Source organism: Oryzias melastigma, linkage group LG24 (assembly GCF_002922805.2).
Source record: "Oryzias melastigma strain HK-1 linkage group LG24, ASM292280v2, whole genome shotgun sequence".
NCBI classification, from domain to species: Eukaryota; Metazoa; Chordata; class Actinopteri; order Beloniformes; family Adrianichthyidae; genus Oryzias; species Oryzias melastigma.
This window is the reverse complement of record NC_050535.1, coordinates 14,896,757-14,920,352: the sequence shown is the minus strand read 5'-3', so window position 1 is coordinate 14,920,352 and position 23,596 is coordinate 14,896,757. Positions and strand designations below refer to the sequence as shown.

The window sequence follows — 23,596 nt, the reverse complement described above, 5'->3', positions numbered from 1 at the left end:
GAGATATATATATATACTGTATATATATATACTGTATATATACATTGTCAGAATGGATGCTCTATATATCTTTCAAAAGTTTTGATGGTGTTGCAAACAAGATTTGCATGAATTTTGATGTATAGGGTCAAATATTTTCCGTTAGTATGTGTAATTTCTAGACACTTGGAAGCCTTTTGATATAGTTTATTATAGTTAGAGTTCGTTTGCCCACTTTATTACATCCTGGTGGGTCTTTTCCAATCAATGTCTTCTTTAATCTCATTTTTACCACTCCTTCCTTTACGTTTTATTGTCATTTACATACATACATGTTACACATCCAGTAAATAATGTACATTTACATGTCTTGAGCATGTTTAAGATGGTTGAATGCGTTTGGATGCACTGTAGGCTTAGGGTCAAAGCGGATCAAAACAATACGATGAATGGAGTGGGATGGGATTACAGTGTGCAACACCCTCCATGCAGTGGATCAGATTATGGGGTGGTAATGGAATGACCTGGCAGCATCAGAGGGTGGTGATTTCACTCCGGAGGAGTCGGGATGCAGTGACATACTGTCTGCTTCTCTTGGAGCGAGTTACTGTGGCCCCAGACTGATACTTTCCCTGAAAAACTGCAGATGTCGTGACATTGTCTCGTTTCTGTTTTGCTGCCTCTGGTTTATTTTTATTTTTTTTTAATGTTCTGCTTCATTTTAGGAGTTTGCAAATATTCTGGTTTATATAGAAAGTCCTGTCTGCATCCCAGCTGCCCCAGTGCAGCTATAAGTCCTCAAAAACCCCTTTATCTGCATTGGATTTTGGAGGCGCGAGGCAGGGAGTGTGACTAGCAGCGTGACAAACCCAAAAGGGATAGCTGAAGGAGGGGGGGTCAGCAGATCTGAGTTAGGGGTGTTGGTGCGCCACAAAGACGTGGCAACTGCGCCTCTCTGCAGCTGTGGGCCTACGTGAGCATCGGCAGGAACGCTCTCCTCACCCCTCCCTTACCCGCTCCCTGGCTTTCTCTCCCTTCTCTCTCTTTGCTCATTTGCACCTTCTAATAGACTTTTGAGGTTCCCCTCCTTCCTCTGCCCAAATCCTCCATGCACTGTTCTCTCATTATCTCGGTCATAACTCCCCTCACTCTTCTCCCATGACACGCTGCCAAGCGGTGCAGACCAGGACAGGGAGAGGTGTGTTGTATTCGGCCAGCAAACGGATATCTGAGCCGACTGAAAGGGGAAGAGAAGAAGGAGAAGATCTCCTTTCCCACACACAGCCGATCTGGCCTGAAGTGAACTAGAAGAGACATGCACGTATGCATGCATGCCTCAAAGTTAACTCCCGTTCTGCATACATGTGTCTGCAAGCCGCGCACTCGCGCGCCGCCGCGTTAAGAGTTTGGGCAAACAGTGTGCTTTAAGGCCAAGGTCAGAGGTGACGTGCACAAGCAGAAAGTGGGAGGACGAGGAGAAACGGGGAGGGGTGAACGCCAATGAACACAATGAAAACGATGAAGGAATCAAGGACGAATTAAAGCTAAAAAGAGTTGCAACAATGTAATGCACGATAATAAATCACAGCAGTGAGCTGAATGAGCCGATTGTGCTTGTGCTCATGAGCAGGTGCATTTTTTTTTTTTTTTTTTTTTTTTTGCCAGTGAATGAATCTGTTGGTTGTTACATGACAGTTTAAAGGTCAGTGCTGCCCTCTACTGGTAAAGAAGGATCATGGAAAAAACTGAAACATGAAGAAGATTTTTTTTTTGAAGCTTTAAGTCTTGGAAAGAATAAATAACACATAAAGCCACCTGGAGACATAAAGTCTCCACACTAAAAATAAAACTCCCCGTGACATTAATTTATACATGACAGTGTAACTGCTCTTCAAAGAAAAAGACCTCCACAGTCAGCCAGTATAAACATAAACTCAAGAACCAGACGCTCCGGATGCCTCCACGTGTTTATGTTGGCTGAATTAGTCACTTTTCTCGACTTTTTTGTGTTTTTGACCAAAAATAGTCTGCTACAATCTCACTAAGCTGAACACAAAATACACAATTGAAACTTGTAGTTTGTGGAAAAGGGTTTGAAGACGAGAAATGTGACTGCAAGGACTATAAAAACATAAAAAATATCTGAATAAAAATTCAAATATGGCAATAACGAATACTATTTTTAAACCATTATTAATAAAGCTACTAAAACAAAGAAGTACAAACTTCAAAGATGACTTTATGATCTGTTTATATTGAAAAAACTTGAACTATAAATGTGAAATTGCATAAAAACCCCAATTAATTTGATTAAAAGAATTCGCAAAAAATGTTTTGGCTGCCAAGTAATTTTAGTGTATAGCTGTAGATAAAATGCATTTTTATTAAATATTTTTAAACTTATCCAGATAATGTAAAGTGATTGTTCTTTTTTTAATCTAAAATATTGACACAGAAGCCAAAAGGGTCTTCTGTTCAATGTTTTTGTTTTTCTTTAAGATTAAATCCTTTTATTTGTCTTACTTTATCAAGCACAAAGTGGTAAGGGCTCCAAAATTATTTTAATAACTGCAGTAAGAGAAAAAAACTCAAATCAATAAAGTTTTGCCAAAACAATTTAGGGTTTTAAATTGATTTTTGTGTATAAAAAATGTATATCTTTTACCATAACATGTGACAATATTTAAAATGTTACATAGTATTAATGAAAGTTGACAGCCAACATCTTTTTTTTTAAATAAGCATTTATTATATATATAAATATTGATTACAAAAATCATTCTGTAAAAAACCGCAGTATCAGCAGCGACATTCACCTCAAACTTCTGAAGCCTGATTACATTTTCACATTATTTATTTAAAAATATTGATTCCTATTCCTGAGTTAAGTTTAACTGTGAAAACAAAGGCAAAAAATATTTTAAAAAATCAAAAGTACTTCAGTGTAAAAAAAAAAAAAAACTAATTTGCACAAAGTGGCAGAGAAGAAAAGCCAGCTGTAAAGGATTTGAGAGTGTTCAAATATTTTCATTTTCTTTCAGCAAACAGGAGAAAAAGTGATGTTAAGTAGAGAAACGTTCAAAGGAAAATATGAGGACTATTGCTCTCCTCGGCAAATCCATGGACTTCCTGGCCTCTCCGGAGGTGGTAGAGGTTTGCTCTCGCTGGCGCAGAGACGTACCACATGACCACGCCTGTGGGGTTCACCGACACCACAAAGTCTGTGGAGTCTTTGAGGGAGGCCATCTTCCCTGTAAACACGTCGACGATCTACAGAGGAGCAAAAAAAAGATTAAACTTTGCGAAATTAAACAAATAAATGAAGCAACTTGGGTGGAGCAGATGGGCTTTTAAGGACACACCTTGTAGCTGCCTGCGGTGAAGTTGAGCTGGCGCAGGGAGGATGTGTAGCGATAGGGCATGTCAGTGCGCCTGCTGAGGAACACCAAGGCGCTAGCATTGTCGGACAGCGGGCGCCAGAACACCTCGATGCCACTTTTCTCCTGTTATAAATATTCATATTTTTAAAAACTTTTTATCTCAACCAACTAAAACAGAAATGTCCCACCTTCAAAATGCGTCTTCCCGCCATCCCCATGGGGTCCTGGTTGATGCTGATGACCATCTTGTTCTGCAGGATGTTCCGAGCTTCACTGCTGATGGTGCGAAGGTCATTGGACATGAAAAGAGGAGCGGCCATGATTGCCCAGATCGCCATTTGAGAACGAGACTGGTCCAAGCTGAGGCCAAAGTCACCAATGAGCAGCTGGGGTGGGAGGAGAATTCCTAACATTAATAAACTACATCTTTAAAACTTAAAAAACTCAAAATAACTATTTTTTATTTATTTAATTTAGTAGTTTGAGGGCTGATAGAAACCATATCGGGGTCGTTCCACCTCCCAGGTCCCGCTGCAGGTTGTAGGACATCCTGGTTATCAAAGAACCAGTCTACGATGGTCAGCACACTGTCCCAAGAGTCCTGGATATCGTCATAGTTACGCCACAGGTTGCAGATCTCGCCAAGTTGAGTGTAATTTACCTGAAAACATCAATGAATATAAAAGTACAGGAAAGTCTGTATCCTTAAAAATCCTTTTGTTAGAAGCAAACATACCTTCGGTGGGAGTCCACCACAGTAGGCAGGCCAACTGCAGGAGTAGCCAATGGGACGGCCCGTGGCGTTTAAAGCCTTGGACATGAGGGGGTAACCTGCCACAGCCAGAAGGTGTTTACAATTCGTATCTAAAACAAGAACGTGGCTCCCCTCAGACTTCCATACCCTGCTCCTGCTCGGTGAAGTTGGAATAACAGCCGTCAAATTTAAGCATATCCACCTCCCAGTCGGCAAAGGTCTGCGCGTCGATTTGGATTTTATCCAGCGTGGTGCCAGGATACCCCCCGCATGTGTGGGTGCCCATGTCCCCGTAGATGCCCAGCTTCAGACCTCTGTCATGCATGTAGCGAGCCAGCTTATGGATTCCTCCCGGAAACCTGAGTGTGTTGAAACAGAACCAACATTAATCAACCTGCAGGGTTTCTCTTTATTTTTTGATAGGCGAGATGCAATTTTACTGCAGTGGCAGGTTGGTAAATCCATGTAATGCCACTTAGCAGCTAATTTAAAGGTTATCAGGTTTGTGCTGAAGCTGCAACCCAGATACCTGGAGTGCAGTTACTGATTAATCTGGTTTGTTTGTCATATGACTGACAGATTAGATTTGCACACTGCAGCCAAACATCCGCAGGTTGATGCATTTGAAGGTGGCACTGCTCCTACCTCTTGGGGTCAGGCTGCAGCCGCCCGTTCCCATCTCTCTCCATGGAGGACCAGCAGTCATCTATGTTGACGTAAACGTAGCCAAGTTCCCTCCAGCCGTCCTCTGAAAGTCTGTCCGCCATGTCGATGAACAGATTTTCACTGGAAAAAGGAAGAGATCAAAACCCCGTTTACCACAGCGATTACGACTGTGGTAGATTTGGAAAGAAATTGCATGCCTGATGCAGTTTTTGGGGTCATTTTGACAGTCAATGTCGCAGCGGAACCGTTCCCAGGCTAACCAGCCCATGGGAGGCGTCCTCATCAGTCCGTTGTTGAGGGCAAAGGTGGATCCATAGAGCGCACAGGCAAAAACAAGCAGGAAAAAATGCATTTCTACAGAGAAGACAACAAAAAAAATGGTGTTGAAGATTAAAAACAATACCAAAATCAGGAAAAGCTTCAGGAAGCTATTATAGATTTTATTTAATCATTTATGTAGGAGGTAAGTAGTTTTGAATGCACATGGCATTTTTTATCTTGATGCAGTTTTTTCCTAAGTAGCTGTCACAGAGCTCTGGTGATCTTTTCCCTTGTGGTGCAGGGACCACCAGTCAACAAATTATTGTAAAAAATCTGGATATCTGTCACTGTGAGACTGATCTGAAGAGATTTCTGTCTCATCCAGCAAAGATTTCTGTGGAACAATTTTCAGTTTTTTATTTTAGCCTGTGAGAACTGTCCGGATCTAGTGTATAAAGAAGACATGACACATAAGTTTAAGCACCTGCTTATCACCTGACAGGGTGTGACTGAGCTGCGAGACAAAAAAAAAAACAACCTGCCAGGTGACTCAACTGCAACCCTGAGACAGATTCATTCAAAACACGTAAAGTTGTGCACTAAAAAAAAGTTCTAATGATACTGTTCTGAGGCAAACACAATATTAAGAAATAATTTAAAATGCGTGTATGCGGATTTTATTCTGAGATTAAATTTTCTTTTGCCCTCGTGAACTTACCTAAATGAAGGTTCGTTTAAAGAACAGAAAATAAAAAACAAAAAGTATTGTCCTGTTGTCCCTTTTTTTAAACTCAAAAGTCTTCATTCATTCCTCACGGAGAAACTGTAAACAAAAGCAACAAACTCAGGCAAAACCAGGATAAATACAGGAAGAGGATGTCATGTGCTTCAGGACACGAGTCAGGTGACCACAGAACCGGAAACCGGAAACGGAAGGGTAAAAAAAGATTTAAAAAAACACTAAGGGTTTTTTGATCATTGACTGTCAATGGTTTTGATATAACTTATTGTCTTTAACTAAAGTAAACAAAACAAGACATTTTTTTTATTTTAATGAATTACAATTAATTTGAACATAAACAAATCTCTTCATAAAATATTATTAAAAACTGTTGAAGTTTTTGAAAATGTACTCTTATGAATATGAAAACTTGCTCAGGGTTATTATCACATAAAATACTAAGTCAAACAGACTGTTACAGAGTGTGAAATTAAACCATATATATATATATAATTTTGCAACAGAACAGATTTAAATGAACACCAGAAATGAAAATAATCCCCAAAAACTATTAACGCACATACAATCATAAAATAAATGGATAATTGTTTCAATGTTTTAAACACAAAAATGACAATTGTTTAATTCTAATAAAAAACCTACATCTTAAAACTTGTAACTAAGTCACTAAGTTAGACTCCAATAAACAATATTTATCCATTCTATTTTACTTTGTTTATTTAACTTTATAAAGCAGGTATTCACCCCCCAAACATTTACAAGAATTTACAAGAAGTATAAGTAGCTTTGCTTTAAAAAAATATTACTCACATAAAAAGTTCGTTTTTTTTATTTGTTTTTTGTTTCTGTTTTTTCAGTGATTGTGAACAAGCATAGCAATTCCATCCTAAAAGTAAAGCAGTTTATTTTTCATGTTCCAGAATATATGTAACTAAAACTGTTCCAATTTAGTCTAAATATGTATTAAGTTAGTATTCTTTGTATTCTACACATATAGAACTATATTTGCTATATTTGTAATTAATCTAAGAATAAACTTCATGTGTACTACTTTTTAATGGTATATTTTTTTTTAGTAAGAATTTATCTTGCAAGGAATCTTGTCTTTTATAAAGTGTGATTGACTTGACATTATAATAAAGGAGGATTTAGTATTTTTGCAATACACTCAAATGAAATTTTTCAAAATACAATGCATTTTTCAAACCTGCATAAATTATCATCATATTTTTTTTGTATCATCAACTGTAGATGTTTCATTAATAAAAGGCAATGTAAATAATAATTTCTTACTACCTATGCAAAAACAATATGTTGTTCCTGAAATATCACTATTGATGGTCATGCTTTAAACCATGATCCACAAATGAATCTATGGGTCACTGGATTTATTTTAGGGTCTTCCTGCTTCTCTCCTCTCGCCTGATTGGTTCAACCTACAAGAAGTGTCTAGTGACATCACATCATTTGAGGCGGGGCTTCCAGGATGGCTCCCTGCTGCAGTGAAGCAATATGGCAGAATCAAGCCTGGGTAAGATAAGAACATATTTATAAATTGTAGAAACCAGCCAGAAGCAAAATAAAATGAAGTAGTTGAGATTTTTAGAAAGTCAGATCTCTAATACCAAACAGCCTCTCTGAGGTCTTAAACTGCTCTTGGGAGGTGAATGAATGGTATAGCTGCAGCTGTTTCTCAGGACTCCTGAAGATATGGAGCAGAATAAGAAGTGTGTGTGCAGGGTTTCACAGAAACAGACGCAGGTTTAATGAAGCGGAGACGCTCCGTTGAAATGTTTGCTGTTCTTAGGAGTTTTTTGACACACTTCCTGGTTTTAGGTTTCAGCTCGGAGGTTCTTTCATTTTGCTCTTAAAGGGACAGAAGCAGGTCACAGTATGAATAAATCTAAGTGTTGGAAGGGGAAAAAACCTTTAAAAAGGGTCAAATCCTTTTGTCATCTTCAAAAATTTCCACTACAAAGAACATCAAACAAGATTACATTGAACATTTATAATTAGTTTAATAATTATGAATATTTTGCAAGTCTCAGTGCTGCAAAAAAATGACACATTTGCAATAAATGTAACCTTATAATACATCTATTACATTTCACTTTGAAACCTATGTTTGGATTCTATTCATTTAAATCCATTTTATAAGAGAAGTGGACAGTCCAGTTTTTTTAAGTGCTGTATTGAAAAGGTATGATCACTTCTTGGAAAAAATACTTAGAGGGAAAAGAAGAAATTTGAGTAAATTAGAAAAGACATGGAAACAGATTGATCTTGCCTCACAGCAAGAAGGACACTGGTTCAATACCTACAAACGAATTTATAAAATGTAAAATCCAAAATTTTAAACAGATTTGGAAGTAAAATAATGCGTCTTTTCTGCTGTCAAAGACCCACCCTGATAAAACAAAGGAAGAAACTGTGTTTTTGGTGTTTTTAATGATGGAGGACATGTATAAAGAAAATTAACCCTAAAATTGCATCTCATTATTGCAGAGAATACATTTAGTCGAGTGTATTTGTTCCATAGAAAATACACAAACTCCATTCTGATGCATCCACTTGTAGACAAACAGATCCATATATGTCTTTGTGTTCCTCATCTGAGCAGGAATCTGGCTCAAACCTGTATGACTGGATAGTTCCAATATTGCTCGCCATTTTTGTTACACCTGTAATGTTAGGTTGGAGAGGTGTGAGGGGACTAGCAGGAGAGCGTAAAACAGATGGATGATGAGAAATAGAGGCGGGATAACTCTGAGCCAACAGCCCTACCCACAACTCCGGATCAAATTATTAATGAACTCCTGCCACTCTGCAGAAACTATGTCTTAGAAATAACCCAAAATGTTGTACTTTGTCTTTTTAGGAGCTTTTAAGCTACTGGAGGCCGTCCTCCGCAGCGCCGCAGCTGGGTTTGTGTTTGGAGAAGCCGCCTCGTTTGCTGTCGAGTCCTCCCTGATGAAGGACGTCCTGCTGAAGGCAGCCGCTCGAGTTGCCGGACGTGCCGGCTCCACTGGGGTCACGGTGGTGACGGCGTGCCTCGTCTTCACCTCTGCACTGTTGTCGCTCGGAGCTGCTTTCCTGCTTGCTGCCGCGGTGATGAAGCTGATGCTCAAAGCGGGAGTGAGGTTGCCTTGGCTGACCGAGGCCACAGCTGGGACCTCTGTGGTGGCAGGTGCCATCATCACCGGAGTTCTGGTTGGAATCCTTCCACCATGGATCTACATCGTAAGCCAGGGCGCTTTGGTTCTTATCGTCTACTCGTTCTCTAATGTCAACGACATGACCACAGCTCTGCTGATAATCTTTACCACTCTGTACCTAAGTGTTGTTTTTGGACAAATGGGCATCATACTTGGACTTATATTTCTGATCTTCACCATCGCAGCCCTTTACGCTCTCAGAAAGACCATGACAAGCAGGGTAACACAAGGACCCAAAACAGGAAGCAAGTTATTGGAGAGAATATTTTTCTACAGTGTTTTTGTGGGAATTCTTGGGTTTTCTGTGGGTTTAGGGACGGGCAAAGCAGAAGACCTGGAAACGGAGGTTGTGTTGATGCTAAATTCAGTCCTCTGGGTGGCTTTCCTGTCGGCGGGGCTGCTGGGAGCTGGCCTGGGAACGGTGGCCATGGTTGGACTGGGAACGGAAGTGGCTGGAAAGATCTCTGTTGCAGCTAGTGTTGCCATATCCATGGCTTTAAGAGCCGTTCTGGAGTGTTCTCTAGAGTCCAGAAGCGCCACAGCAGCAGCTTTAGGAGCAGCAGCCGCTGCAGGGGTGTCTCTCGGAGCAGCAAGTGTTGCCGCAAAACAGACATTTGATTCTAGAAACTCCACTTTAATCGTTCTAGGCTCCGTCGTGGCTGGTACACTCATAGCCCTTAAAGGGGTCGCATTAAAAACAACTTTGTTGACAACATCTGATCTTGTGACAGTGGCGCTCATTGCAGTTGCAGCTTTTTCTCTTGGCGCAACAAAAAGTCCGTTCCACACTCAGGTGAACCTGCAAAGGGGCCTCCTCACAGGGCCGGAGCTAATTAAAGGAATTGGCATGGAGACGGTCACCGCAGCAGCAGCCCCCATCGGTGCCGGGGCGCTCGGTGCCGCAGCGTTAGGCACCGCAGCTCTGGGGACACTGGGGACCTTCGGAGTTCTGGTGGCTATAACCCTGGCTCTGGGAAGCGCTCTGACTGGGATGATTGGAAGAGCAGAAACGACATCGAACAACCACAGAGACTGATCAATCACCAGAAGTTGATAGTTTTGATTGGTGAAAGTTTAGTGCCATGTTCCTCTAATGTGCACCGAAGGTTCAAATTTTTGACATTTGTGTGTTATGTTGAATAAAAAAATAAAGACAAATAAAAGACAAAAACTGAAGCTTTCTCTTTTCATTTTGTCTGATCTTCCTCCCTTTTTTCCCAGTAGGGCAGCAGAGGATCTGTTGCTTCCAGAAGGAAGGGGTGGGTGTGGGAGGAGACAGTTTTGCTCCTGAAACCTGATGCTATTTTGCAGATCTTGATGTAATTTAAAGCAGTGTACACAGGAGTATGAGGCGCTCTGCTTGGATAAATGGATGATGTGGCTCCAGGCTGCCCAGAAAAACTTCAGCTGCAAAAAAAAGTCGGACTTTTTGAGATGTTTGAAAGATAAAGGATTTAGTTTTGATCAAGGTATGAAGGATGTCTTTATTTGTATCTTTTTGATCCAAATGTTCAGTGATGGCCATCGTTGCACATCTTCCATGGATTTTTGGGATCTGTGCGCCTTTGGATTCTCCTAACCTGAGTGATTTTCCTTGAGCACTCCATGCCACTGGACCGGGTACCCACATCAGAGACGGAGCCGTCCACGGAATGCTCTGTGGAGTATTCCGTGCGGGTGCCCGGCGCTGCTGGTCATGACCCGCGTCGGAGCCGTGAGGTGGCAGTGATCCGGTCCAGATGCTGCCACTGCCTGCCGCTCTCGGTGCGCCTCACCTTTACGCCGGAGTCACTGGAGAGACTTTACCAGAGCTACTTTCGGCGACAGAGGGAGGAGAACCTGCTGGTGCTGGTGGTTTTCGCGGCTTTGTTCAATGCCTTCATCATCATCATGTGTGCGGTGGTGTACACGCGGGACAAGCTGGTGATGCTGCTGGTGGCGGCGGCGGGGCTGCTGGCAGATGTGGCGCTGTACCTGCTGTGCCGGTTCCGCAAGCTGCCTTCGTCCCCCGTGGCGCGTGGAGCGGTGCCGTACGTGCTGTGGATGATGGTCACCATCCACGTCCTGTGTTACATGAGCCTGAACTACCAGCGGTTCTCTGGAGCCAGTGACTCGGTGGGCTGGCAGACTTTCTTCAGCTTCACCGGTTTCCTGACTCTGCCGCTCAACCTGTTGCCCCTCATCCTCCTGACGGCGCTCTCCTGCGGAGTTCACACCTTGGTTCTGGGGGTGACAGTGGCCCAAACCTTTCAGGACCACCTGCAGGGGGCCATGCTTGTCAGACAGGTAGTAAAAAATATTTATAAATATTTAGCAGATATTATTATATTCTAAAAATGTTCATTCATTTTTAGGCTCTCACTATTGTAATAAAAAAGTCCAGTTAAATTAAGTAATCTGACGAAGTTTACTTTTAAGGAGCCTATATCATGGATAACGTTAATCATATCCATATAAATAATGATATAAATTTTTAACAAATATAAGTTATTTTCGCAAGTTTATTTTCCTACCCAGAAGTAAAGACGTTTCGCTCACAAAAACAAACATTTCAACTTTTGTAAAGTTGGATGTGCGTAAATGTAAGCATTTCGCGATTACCGCCAGCTCCGCGGAGAAAGTGGTGGTGTGTGTGTGGAGGCCTGGAGGCGGAGCTGACAGTGCGGACTCTTCCTGAAAAGGACGGTTCTCCTCTTTTTGACATCACATTGTGAGGATCCACTCATTTTTGTGGATTGAGAGGGGCTGGTGCTCAGAACGCAGGTTTTTTAGAGGAACTCAGAGATGCATAAATTGAGCAAAAATACTGCTTTGGGGTTGTTTTTCATGAGTAATTAACATTATACCATAGTATTAAAAGCTCAGAAAAATTGATTTTGCCAGGTATAGCCCCTTTGGTATAACAGCTATAATAATTATAATAACAATAATAACCATATATTTATACATTTATACCCATGTTTACTATTAAAATTATTGTAATGTTCTAAAAATTATCTTTATACATATGATTTATGATATATTGTTGTGTTGTGCCAATACCGTGTGCTCGTAACTTTTTTTACTATTCAATATTTTTATATCTTTTGATCAAACACCAGAATATTAAATCCATTATCGTTGGGTTATACTATTTTTTCACTTCCCTGTTCACCTTAAATTATGTGTATTTTCTCCTTCTATAAATAACTTCTGGATGTTTTTATGTAATGATATGCTTGATATGATATAATAGTTTATTACAAGAACCTCTAATTTTTATAACTTTGACTGTATAAAAAGTTAAACAGTATTCTCTCTGACTTTTTCATAGTATTACACCCTTACTAGAAATAAGTATACTTCAAGTAAATGTTTTAAAGTATATTTAAGTATAGAACAGTATATTTGTCAAAATGTATCAAGTACACTTAAAAATATGCTGGGAGTTTACTGACAGGTATACTTCTATGTAAATAAATTGGCCCACTTTTAGTTTATAAAAGTAGACTTGGAGGAACCGTTCTGGTCTACTATTAGTTTACTAACAATAAACCTTATTCTGAGTATTAAAAGTACACTTTGAAGTGTACCTTTAATGTAGCTTTTAAGGTTTGATTTTATCTTAGAAGTAGTAAACTTAAATATTAAATAAATATGTTAAATAAATAATATATAATAGATAAATATATTTATTTAATATACTGGAAATATCCCAAGAATACATCTACTCCACTTTTAATGCTTTCTGAGAAAATGTTTTAGGACAGTGAGAAGTATGGGATAAAAATATTTAGACTTGTAGTATAATTCAAAGTATAATCTATGTACACTTAGCATGAACTTGTTTAGTCAATCTATAATATGTGCCTACGAAGTAAGCTAGAAGTACACAATCTTAGTTTTAGTTTTAAAAAATATACTTAAAACAAACTTGATTATACTTTTTTTTTGTAAAATCAGCTTCTAGTATAAATATTTCTACCAGTTTTGAGTCTACTTATCTTTTTATATTTATTTAATAAATCTATAAATGAAAAAATAAGATGATACATCATTTAAAAATAAATTTCATAAACTATTATACACTAAATTCACATAATTTAAGATAAAAAAAATAACTTTTTAAATTATCTTTTATCTGAATTTGTACTCCTTGTACAGCGTTTTTTTCTCTTGAAAAGTGCTATTTTATTTATGTTAAAAAGCTCATTTTCACTTTGATTTTGTGCTTTTTACTTCATTCTGCCTTGTTTTTAGCATTTTGTAGCCATGTTTGTTCTTCCAACATGTTTTATGTCTAGTTTTTTTTACTGACACAAAGTGGTGATGAAGGCATTAACCAAAAGCAAATAAGGAGCACATCACATTCATTTAGCAAAGTTACATCAACATTTATGCACCCGTTTTTGTTTCTTATGATTACGCATAAAAAACGTTAAATATTTCCACTCCATCAGCTGACAGATGCATGCTGGTTTGACAGAAAAACGTTTTCTCCTCCCTTCAGCTCCTTGCTAATGTGATGCTATACGCCGGAGCCACCTTAGTGGGTGTGATGTCCTTCTACATGGCCGACAGGAAGTACAGGACGGCCTTTTTAGAAGCTCGACAGTCTCTGCAGGTCAAACTTACTCTGGAGGAGCAGAGCACTCAACAGGTAAAGAAGGACGGCACACACACCTGAGGATTATCTTATTCTGTACTTCTTTCTTTTTTTCCAAAAAAGACAGGTGGAACACCTGTGCTGCACTATTAAACCGTGTTTTGCTCTGCTTAGAGATAATAGGGCAATTAGGGAGACTGTTGTTTTCACCACAGTGGCTGCCATCAGGGAGCTAGTAAGAAGAAACAAAAAAAGGAAGTCATAACTGTATACTGCATTTAGCCTTTTTCCAGATATTTCCGAAGCATGTTTTCTGGCGTACTTGGAACACAGATATAAGAAAAAGCTATTAAAAAGCTGACTATATTTGAAAGTTGTGTTAATTCCCATGGTGGTTTAACTGATGTTTTTAAAGCAAATTATTGCAACTCAACGGTAAGAGCTTTAAAAACTAGCGAGCAGCCAAGGAAATCCTAAAATATTTGACCTAAATAATTAGTGCACAATTGGCAAAATTTACAGCAATTCAAAAGCTACAGTTACAGTAACGGAATATCCTTAAACTGTTCAAACAGGAGGAACTCTTGCTGTCCATCCTTCCCAAACACATCGCTGATGAAATGCTGCAGGGCATGAAGAATCAGGCCGATCAGACCGACGTCCAGCAGCAGCAGCAGTTTAACACCATGTACATGTACCGCCATGAAAACGTCAGGTCAGACTCAACCAAGTTCCTCCTTTCTCAATCAAAAGAAATGTTTCTTTACATACTTCTGTTTGCTCCACAGCATCCTTTTTGCAGACATTGTAGGCTTCACCCAGTTATCGTCCGCCTGTAGTGCTCAAGAGCTGGTAAAGCTGCTCAATGAACTCTTTGCCCGTTTTGACAAATTGGCAGCTGTGAGTATTAAAAAAAAAAAAAAAAGTTTTTCTTTCTGTTACTCTGTTATATATCGGGGGGAGGGGCAAAATTTTTTCCTCATGGGCCACAAAGGGTTCTAAAAGGGCCAGATTTGGAGTATTTTAGTACCTCACAATAGAAATAAATAAAGTGAAATCTGAACGAAAACATCCTTTAATTTTTTTTAATTGAAATTGTATATATATTTAAAACAGAAAAATTACAAAATACTGATTTAAAAACAACTACTTTTTTTGTTATTTTAGTGATGTCACTCAGGGAAAAAGAAAAACGCTGCGTTCGTGTGGTGTTCGGAAAAATGACTTTCTAACTTGAAAAACAACAAACAAAACAGCAAAATTTTCTTGAGGACAAAAGTCAATTTATTTGTATTTCACCAGAATTACAGGAAAATAGACAGAATTAGACAATCAATTTAACACAAATACCTAAACTTTTCCGTGGGTTACAAAATATTGAAATATCTATTGAAATAAACTCATTCTGAAATTGAAAATAATTAGATACTAATAATATCGGGCCCAAAAGTTAAAAACTAGTTTGAGTTTTGAATTTGTTTGAGTGCAAAAATGATATGAACACAAATTTGTAATTAATAAAGCTTTAACCAATGAAAAAATATATGTTTTTGTATTTAGGACATATTTTAAAAAATTTCAGAACAGCTTAAAAAAAACCTAAAAAAGGAGCATTAGAGAAACAAACATTTTTAAATTTAAAGCACTTTTTATTTTGAAAAGCTTCCAAAGTGCTTCATTTATGCAAATGATTAGAAAACATCCTAAAAATTGTTACCATCCATCTGATTTTTTCGTATTTATAACATCCCCTCAGAAAATCTTTTTAGGAATCTTTTCCATCTAACACATTTTGTAGCATTTTCACATTTAAAATCACAATTCATTCATTTATCATGATTGACAGAAACATCTTCCAAGGATGAATACATAGAAAAATGAGTATTTTGTAATATTTTGGATGCATATAACTATATACTTAAAAAAAGCATTTCAGGAAGTTTAAAATACTTATCTAAATATCTGCAATTGCATCCAAAACCTTTTTGGAAATATTTTTTTTGTTCTTCCAGCAATACCATCAGCTGAGGATTAAGATTCTTGGAGATTGTTACTACTGTATTTGCGGCCTTCCAGACTTCCGAGACGACCACGCCGTTTGCTCGATAATGATGGGCCTGGCGATGGTGGATGCCATCTCGTGAGTAACTACTTCTACTTTATCTCATAAAAAAAAGAAAGAAAAAACTCAAAAAGTTACAATATTTGGACAAAGTTTTCATAAAAGTATTGCTGTACTTGTGGATATCAAAGCAATTTACAAATTTTCTTAGTTATTAAGTCGAACTATATTTTATTTTTTGTCTTTTAACTATGATTACGCAGTTTTTAGGCAAAACCAAAAAGCCTGTGTTGCTTTTAGAGACATAGTTTCTGCAGAGCGGCAGGAGTCAAAGAAATATCCATGAGGGCTAAAAAAGAGAATGGGAATCTTTTAACATACATGAAAGAAAAACGGTCTCCACTTTTCATCCAGGTACGTTCGTGAAATGACAAAAACGGACGTGGACATGCGCGTGGGCGTTCACACCGGCACCGTGCTCGGCGGCGTGCTCGGGCAGAAGCGCTGGCAGTTTGATGTCTGGTCCACGGACGTCACTGTGGCTAACAAGATGGAATCAGGTGGAATTCCAGGGTATGGAGCGACATCGAGACTCTTTTGTCATCTCACATTTCTTGAGTTTTGGTTGAAGAAAATCTCTGTGCCTTTCAGGAGAGTACATATCTCACAAAGCACCAAGGACAGCCTGCACGGGGAGTTTGAGGTGGAGCCGGGGAACGGTGGGGAGAGGTGTGAGTACCTGCTGGAGAAAGGCATTGATACGTATCTAGTTCTTGTGCCAAAACAGGCAGAACAAGAGCTTAATAGAGAGGTGAGAGTTTTATAACCCCTTTAAATACTACAAAAAACATGGATTTCCACAGTTAACTCTATTTTTATTTTTATTTTAGACAGCAGACAGTAGAAATTCAAAGGAGCTGATCAACACCAGAGCCTCCCAGGGAACCACGAGCTCGCTCCAATTAGTGCCAACTGCTCCCAAACAAGAGGTGAATGAAAACAAAAGATTATCTGTCAAAAATCTCAGGATACAATACACACGTAAAGCTGCAAAAATGGGGCTTCTTTGTCCATTTTTTGCATGGACTTTCAGAGGAACAAGATGGTTGAGGAGCAAGCGATCAACAGACGGCTGCAGCAGGAGCTCCTGGACAGAGAGTCTCAGCAAATGTAGGAGAAGACAAAAGCAAAACGAAACTTTAAAGTTATCCAACTTGAAGGCTTGAATGAATACTTGATCCAACTTTTGGCCTTGATCTCAACTTTTTGGGGATACTTACTGTATATTTTTATATTTACAGAAAAACAAGCAAAAATCCTCCACAAATAATTTTTTTCTGTTTTTTTCTGACAGAATGAAGGATCATAAAATCAACCCCGTTACTCTCTGTTTTGTGGACAATAAGCTAGAGGAGCACTACTCCTCAGAGAAGGAGAAGCGAAGTGGAGCGGCCTTCTTCTGCTGCATCATAGTGCTCTTCTTCATCACAGCTATGGAGGTGTTCATAGATCCGCTGTGAGTCAACGCTTCATCTTGACTTGATGAAATCGGATTTCTGCCTTCAATGATCCTGGATCTGTTTGAGCAAAACTGTTGTTTACTTGTGTTGTTGCAGACTTGTTGTGAATTATGTGACTCTTGTCATTGGAGGGGTGTTGCTACTAACCCTCACACTGTGCTCCCTGGCCGCCATCTTCCCCAGGGTAAATTCTGGTTGAATTCACTTGGATTTCTTTTTCTGTGATCAGTCTGTTTCTATAACATGCTGATAAATATAAAGAAATTTTTTAATTTTAGAGAAAATACGATTTTGTGTTTTTGTCACAGATGTTCTCCAAACGGCTGGTTTCCTTCTCCATGTGGATCGATCGCACCAGGTGGGCGAGAAACACATGGGCCATGGCAGCCATATTTGTTTTAACCATGGCGGTAATCGCTGACATGGTAAGACTTGGTTATGTCAAAATAAGAAAACTCCAAGATTTTGTTTCTTTTTGTTTTTTTTTTTAACAATGGCTTTCCATGAGTGTGTTTCCACTTTGTGCGCGTCAGACGGTTGCTGTCTTTTATGTGTCTGACTGCATGCTCCCAGCGGGGTCCATTAGTCTGCCTTGATGGTGCTGGCTCAACCTCTCAGGAGCAACCTGCTACACACACTGATGGCTTTGAGGCATTTGAGGATAACACAGCCAACATTAGTGTCATTTAAACTACGTCAAATATGCTCAAAAGAAATAAATGAAATGTAGGAAAAAAAGGAGGATGACAGTTGGTACTGTGTTTATGGCAGCATGGTTGAAGCAATCAAAACAAAAAGAGGAAAAACAAAGAAATAATCACATATGAATACATTTGATGAACATATTTAGGATATTTAGTCATGAATATGTGGAAAAAAATTAAAAGTAAAAGAAGACATAGAAATGTGCACCTTTTTATGCATATACACAATCTCATGGCAGCAGCTCAATGTAGAGATGGTCAAGATGATCTGCAGCATCAGGATGGGGAAGAAAGGTGATTGAAGTGACTTTGAAGTGAATTGGAATGTCTCATAATGTTTGGTGTTAAACAGGTTGATCTGAGGATTTTAGAAACTGCTGATCTACTGGGATTTTCGCCCACAACCATCTCTACACTGTAAAAAGTGAAACGTTGCATCAATTAATAGAAGTTCTGTACTTTGTTACATTTAAAAATATTCGTTTTTATCAAATAAAAGCCTGAGTTGAGTAAACAATCATTTTAAAAATTCAATTTGATGAAAAGTAATAATTTTATAAATAACAAATTAAATAATTTTGGTAAATTGATCCAACGTTTCACTTTTTTCAGTGTAGGGTTTACAGAGAATGGTCAGAAAAGAGAAAACAGCTATTCATTGGTGGAAATGGCTTATTGATGCCAGAGGTCAGAGGAGAATGACCAGACAGGCTCAAGGGTTTATAATAAGCTCAAAAGACATCATCTGCTCCAAAATTAAAATGCAATATTCAATATATTTTATTATGCAACTTTACATAAATTTTTGTTAGAACATACAAAGGTTTGAACATAACAGGACTTTGCAGAAATATAAATGATATATAAATGATGTAACTTCCTCTGAACAAAGTCTGAAGAGCACGATAAATAAATGAATGTAAGCTTGATCAAGTGGTTCTGTCTTTGCAAATATGTCTGAGTAAAAAAATAATCAGTTAAAGTTCCATTTGAAGGAAGGAAGGAAGGAAGGAAGGAAGGAAGGAAGGAAGGATTGATGGATTTAAGGAAGGAAAGAAGGAAGGAATGATGGATTTAAGGAAGGAAGGAAGGAAGGTAGTAAGGAAGGATTGATGGATTTAAGGAAGGAAAGAAGGAAGGAAGGAATTATGGATTTAAAGAAGGAAGGAAGGAAGGAATGAAGTTAGGAAGGAAAGAAGGAATGATGGATTTAAGGAAGGAAAGAAGGAAGGAAGGAATGGTGGATTTAAAGAAGGAAGGAAGGATGGATTTAAAGAAGGAAGGAAGGAAGGATGGAAGGAAGGAATGGTGGATTTAAAGAAGGTAGGATGGAAGGAAGGAAGGAAGGAAGGAAGGACTGATGGATTTAAATAAGGAAAGAAGGAAGGATGGAAGGTAGGAAGGAAGGATGGAGTGAAGGAAGGGAAAATGGATTTAAAGAAGGAAGGAAGGAATGATGGATTTAAGGAAGGAAGGAATGGACGGACCGACTGACACAAACAGACTCCCAAATGTCCGGCCTTGCAGCAGCCATACGTCCTCACACAGAGCTTGACAGCACAGACGGAGAATACTGTAGATCCTGGTGGTGTGGATGGATCAGGGAGTCGGTGCCACAATCACTCTTAGCTTATAGCTTGATCTAATCCATGTAGTGAAGATGACTGACAGTGGTCCCATTCCTGAGTCGTATCCATGGCCAGTCTTGTTGATATTTTGACTGAAGGGGTTCAGACCTTTGCAGAACAGCAGTGGGGACAGAGCATGTCCTTGGTGTACGCCACATTTGATTGACACTTGTGCACATCGGTTTTAAGGGAGATTTTCCACAAGGAAGACTCAAATACTTATAAGTCTTATAAGGACTTTATACACATTGATTTTGCAGAACTGGTTCCGATATTTAGTCTTGAATGGATTTGAGAAGAGCGGCTGGATACCTCAGTACTGGCACATGGGAAATCAGGGTTCCATTACCATGGGTTTAAGACCAGATAACTGATATTTTTCCGACTTCCTGCTTGACGTTGCAGTTAAGCTGTGTGCCGTCGTCCCTCCGGGTCTTCAACAGCACCATGGGTCCTATGCTGGAGTCAATCGGTGACAACGGATGTGCAGAAAACCCCAAATATTACAGCTTCATGGCTGTGATGTCGCTCATTGCAACAGCCATGCTGGTACAGGTCAGCCACATAATCAAACTGGGTCTCATGATGCTTGTAGTCACAGCAGCTGGAGCTGTTAACATCTACAGCTGGAAGGACATCTTTGATCTGTATGACTACATGCAGTTTGCTTCTGACAGGTAAAACTTTATTTAAAGTGAACAATTAATTGTATCTTCATCTTGTCGTTATTTTATTTTGATAATCCTGCTTTGTATTCCAGAACCTCCATGGTGCCGTCCAAATACTTAATGACTGTAATGATTATTGTCATGATGATCAGCTTTTACCTCTTTGCTCGTCATGTAAGTGATGCATAAATTTAAAGTTTAATTAAGCTGCAGCCAAAACAAAAGAACTTTATGTTTTATTCTTTTTGTCTGCAGTTGGAGCATCAGTCCAGGAAACTGTTCCTTTGGAAGATTGGCGTGCACGACCAGAAGGAGAAAGTGCTTGAGATGAGGCGCTGGAATGAAGCGCTGGTCACCAACATGCTGCCAGAGCATGTGGCCAAACATTTTCTGGGCACAAAAAAGAGAGATGAGGTATTTTAGGAGTTTGTGGCAAGTTTGTCACTATTTGATGTTCTGGGGGCAACATGTTGACCTGTCATGTCCTTTGAGGGCCACATAACTGTTGGCAAAATTAAAAATATCAAATATTACAAATTCAAACTGGCTCAAATGTTTTAGGAAATCAATACTTTATTATTATTTATTTGTGAAATTAAAGAAATAAAGGAGTTTAAAAACAAGGGTTAGAATTTATTTTAATTTTAAAATCAAGTTGTGGTGGTGTAAGTGAAAATGAGGCAAAAATGAGTTTGAGACTCCTGGAATAATTCTTTAAAATCTTGAATAAAAGCTAATTAAGATCAAAAATAAGCCTTGCGTTACTGAATTTGTGATTATTTTGTTGCACCATTTTGTTTTCTTCTGTATTTGTTCCCTCTGGTTGTAATTACCAATTTTACTAATTCCCATAAATGGAAGAAATGACTTTTAAAACAATCAATAACATATATCCATGTAAAGAATTTTTAAGGTTAAGATTTAATATACAAGATAATTTATGCCTGTTGTGTCAAAATGATGTTGAAACTCAAAGACACCTGATTGCAACTGTTAATATTCTTTTGGAACAATTTATGATTGATTTCAACAAAAAATAAAATTATTTCATTTAACTATATAAATATTCAATTCGATCATATTAATAAAGACAAGGGAATACAGTTTTTTGTTAATAATTTTACAATTTCCTGGACATTTTTATTCAAAAATGTCGTTTTTTTTTAATAGTCCCCAACCTTTTTTTTATTTTTTCAGAAACGACTTGAATTTTTTTTGTCAATCCCTTCAAAGACTAGAAAATAAAAATGCTTTGAATCTTTTAGATAATTTCTCAGTTTATTCAATCTAGTGCATTTTTCCTTCTTATTTATTTATAATTTTGGGTTGTTTTAATACATTACAATTGTTTTATTAATTTGCTTTTTATATTATATAATTATTTTTATTCTTTTATTGGCTGCTCAGACTGTCTTACTTTTGCCCTTTGTTTTGTAACTTTAAATGTAATATGTAATGTTGAATTTGTTAATTTAAAAAATATCCTAATTCCTTACAAAATAGTGCCACCTTGTGGTCATTTTTATTAATACAGCTTAATAATTTCTTGACCTTATATTAAAACAAGTGTTAAAAACGCCTTTTTTATGTACAGGAGCTGTACAGTCAGTCGTACGATGAAATAGGCGTCATGTTTGCTTCTATCCCCAACTTCTCTGATTTCTACACTGAGGAGGGCATCAACAATGGAGGCATCGAGTGTCTTCGGATTCTCAATGAGATCATCTCAGACTTTGACAGTGTGGGTTCAATGCAAACATGCTTAACTTGACATCAAATTTAAACTGTTGCCAGAAATGTTTTTAAAAGTAATCAGCTTTTTTTTGTAGTTGTTAGACAGAGATGAGTTCCAGTGCATCACTAAGATCAAGACAATAGGAAGCACCTACATGGCTGCTTCCGGACTCACACCAGGGAGTAACACCAATGGATACAGCAACTGCAAGGTGAGATCGTCTGAAGATTTTGCTGCTTCATTTAGTTAAAACTTGGTGAAATTTAAAAGCGTTATCCTCTTTCTCCCCAGTTAGAGGACCGGTCACTAACAGAACGCTGGCAGCATCTGGCTTACCTGGCAGACTTTGCTTTGGCAATGAAAGTCACCCTTGACAACCTCAACAAACAGTCCTTCAACAACTTTATGCTTCGGATTGGTCAGCAAAAGCCTGCATGCACCTTAAGGCTTCCATGTTTGCTACTGTTCATGTCTTCTTGTTTATTCCTTTAGGTATGAATAAAGGAGCAGTTCTCGCTGGAGTTATTGGAGCGCGTAAACCTCATTATGACATCTGGGGTAACACGGTCAATGTGGCCAGCAGAATGGAGTCGACTGGAGTGATGGGAAACATCCAGGTGTTTATGCAGCCGTGCACCATTTTGCTGACTCAACATTACTAAACACTTTAAGACTCAATCTGTTTTTAAAATGTTTTCCTCTTTATCCTAAGGTGGTGGAGGACTGCTTTGACATCCTGAAGGAGTTCGGTTTCCGCTTTATCCGAAGAGGCCCCATATTTGTCAAAGGCAAAGGAGAGCTGCTTACATTTTTCATGAAAGGAAAAGACAAGCCCAGTGGTCTCGCGAGTTCTGTGACAACTGCTCTTCCACACCAAGTTGAAACCCTTTCCTGACTATTGGAAGGATGACTAAAACACATAAATACCTGAAGAAAACATTTTTTTTTATCATTCAAAATTCAGTTTCTAAGACTTTTTAAAAACTATTTCTAACGTTTGCTAAACTTGGGAAAAAGAGCTAACATGTCAATATAATATTTGATTATCAAGCAAAATTGAATTCTTATTAATAGGCTTCTCTATTTTGTTTACATTTTAACGTGTTGTTTTCTAAGGGTACATCCTATAAAATAAAACATTTTACAAATTTCTTAAAAGAAATCTTGTTCCAAAAGAAACCGACTAGTTACATGGGATTTTAATTGTTAATAGTTTGGTTAAATTTCAGGAAGCTTCCATCTTTTAGGCTAAAATGTTGCATACTTCCATTTTTTAACTGTTTTGATTTACAAAAACAAATGTAAAAATGATGTATAGTTATAAAGAAATTCACTGTGTTAAATAAAAAAAAAATACGAATCCTTTTGCCTAGGATGATTTAATTGTACATTTTAAATACCAATTTAGACATATTTTAATAGATTTGAATGACTGTCAAATCGTTTGAGAAGTAGAAAACATTTTTAGAATTTAGTATTGGATTATTCAATGTTTCTTTTTCAGAAGTGGGTATAGTTCTTCACTTTTTACATTTCAATTTGCATTGGTAACAAGTTTTCCTTGGTTGGGTTTTTAATGTGTATTTAAACTGTGTTTCAAACAAACAAAAATAAATAAATAAACAAACAAACATTTCATGAATGAGGATTCTATGGACAATAAAGTATGTATTTAATCATTGCATTATTTTATTTTA

General features: G+C 38.1%; 3 protein-coding genes across 3 annotated transcripts; 2 read left to right on the top strand and 1 right to left on the bottom strand.

Annotated features, from left to right (window-relative positions):
* Positions 1-2,744: 2,744 nt before the first annotated feature.
* On the bottom strand, positions 2,745-5,939 carry naga (N-acetylgalactosaminidase, alpha). Its single transcript, XM_024292001.2, has 9 exons — positions 5,759-5,939; positions 4,977-5,133; positions 4,759-4,899; positions 4,261-4,472; positions 4,096-4,190; positions 3,859-4,020; positions 3,548-3,745; positions 3,342-3,482; positions 2,745-3,249 (listed from the first exon to the last, which is right to left on the bottom strand). The coding sequence occupies exons 2-9, from the start codon at positions 5,129-5,131 to the stop codon at positions 3,058-3,060; spliced, it is 1,296 nt and encodes a 431-aa protein (XP_024147769.1). The 5' UTR covers positions 5,132-5,133; positions 5,759-5,939; the 3' UTR covers positions 2,745-3,057.
* Positions 5,940-7,074: 1,135 nt separating this feature from the next.
* LOC112158105 lies at positions 7,075-10,163 on the top strand. Its single transcript, XM_024291302.2, has 2 exons — positions 7,075-7,313; positions 8,661-10,163. The coding sequence occupies exons 1-2, from the start codon at positions 7,295-7,297 to the stop codon at positions 10,031-10,033; spliced, it is 1,392 nt and encodes a 463-aa protein (XP_024147070.1). The 5' UTR covers positions 7,075-7,294; the 3' UTR covers positions 10,034-10,163.
* Positions 10,164-10,602: 439 nt separating this feature from the next.
* On the top strand, positions 10,603-23,586 carry LOC112158145 (adenylate cyclase type 3). Its single transcript, XM_036210667.1, has 19 exons — positions 10,603-11,283; positions 13,487-13,636; positions 14,158-14,297; positions 14,371-14,482; positions 15,595-15,722; positions 16,059-16,217; positions 16,296-16,455; positions 16,535-16,864; positions 16,913-17,160; positions 17,261-17,348; positions 17,473-17,589; positions 19,902-20,173; positions 20,257-20,338; positions 20,420-20,578; positions 21,759-21,905; positions 21,994-22,110; positions 22,191-22,317; positions 22,392-22,516; positions 22,612-23,586. The coding sequence occupies exons 1-19, from the start codon at positions 10,603-10,605 to the stop codon at positions 22,792-22,794; spliced, it is 3,525 nt and encodes a 1,174-aa protein (XP_036066560.1). The 3' UTR covers positions 22,795-23,586.
* Positions 23,587-23,596: the final 10 nt, after the last annotated feature.

Excerpts from the sequence above, each read along its gene's own strand:
- naga (XM_024292001.2), bottom strand. The coding sequence starts at position 5,131 with ATGCATTTTTTCCTGCTTGTTTTTGCCTGTGCGCTCTATGGATCCACC. Across the intron at positions 4,473-4,758 it reads CTGCAGCCTGACCCCAAGAG|GTTTCCGGGAGGAATCCATA; the intron begins GTAGGAGCAGTG and ends CAACACACTCAG. Across the intron at positions 3,746-3,858 it reads GGTGGAACGACCCCGATATG|CTGCTCATTGGTGACTTTGG; the intron begins GTTTCTATCAGC and ends CTCCCACCCCAG.
- LOC112158145 (XM_036210667.1), top strand. The coding sequence starts at position 10,603 with ATGCCACTGGACCGGGTACCCACATCAGAGACGGAGCCGTCCACGGAA. Across the intron at positions 11,284-13,486 it reads GGGCCATGCTTGTCAGACAG|CTCCTTGCTAATGTGATGCT; the intron begins GTAGTAAAAAAT and ends TCCTCCCTTCAG. Across the intron at positions 21,906-21,993 it reads TCATCTCAGACTTTGACAGT|TTGTTAGACAGAGATGAGTT; the intron begins GTGGGTTCAATG and ends TTTTTTTTGTAG.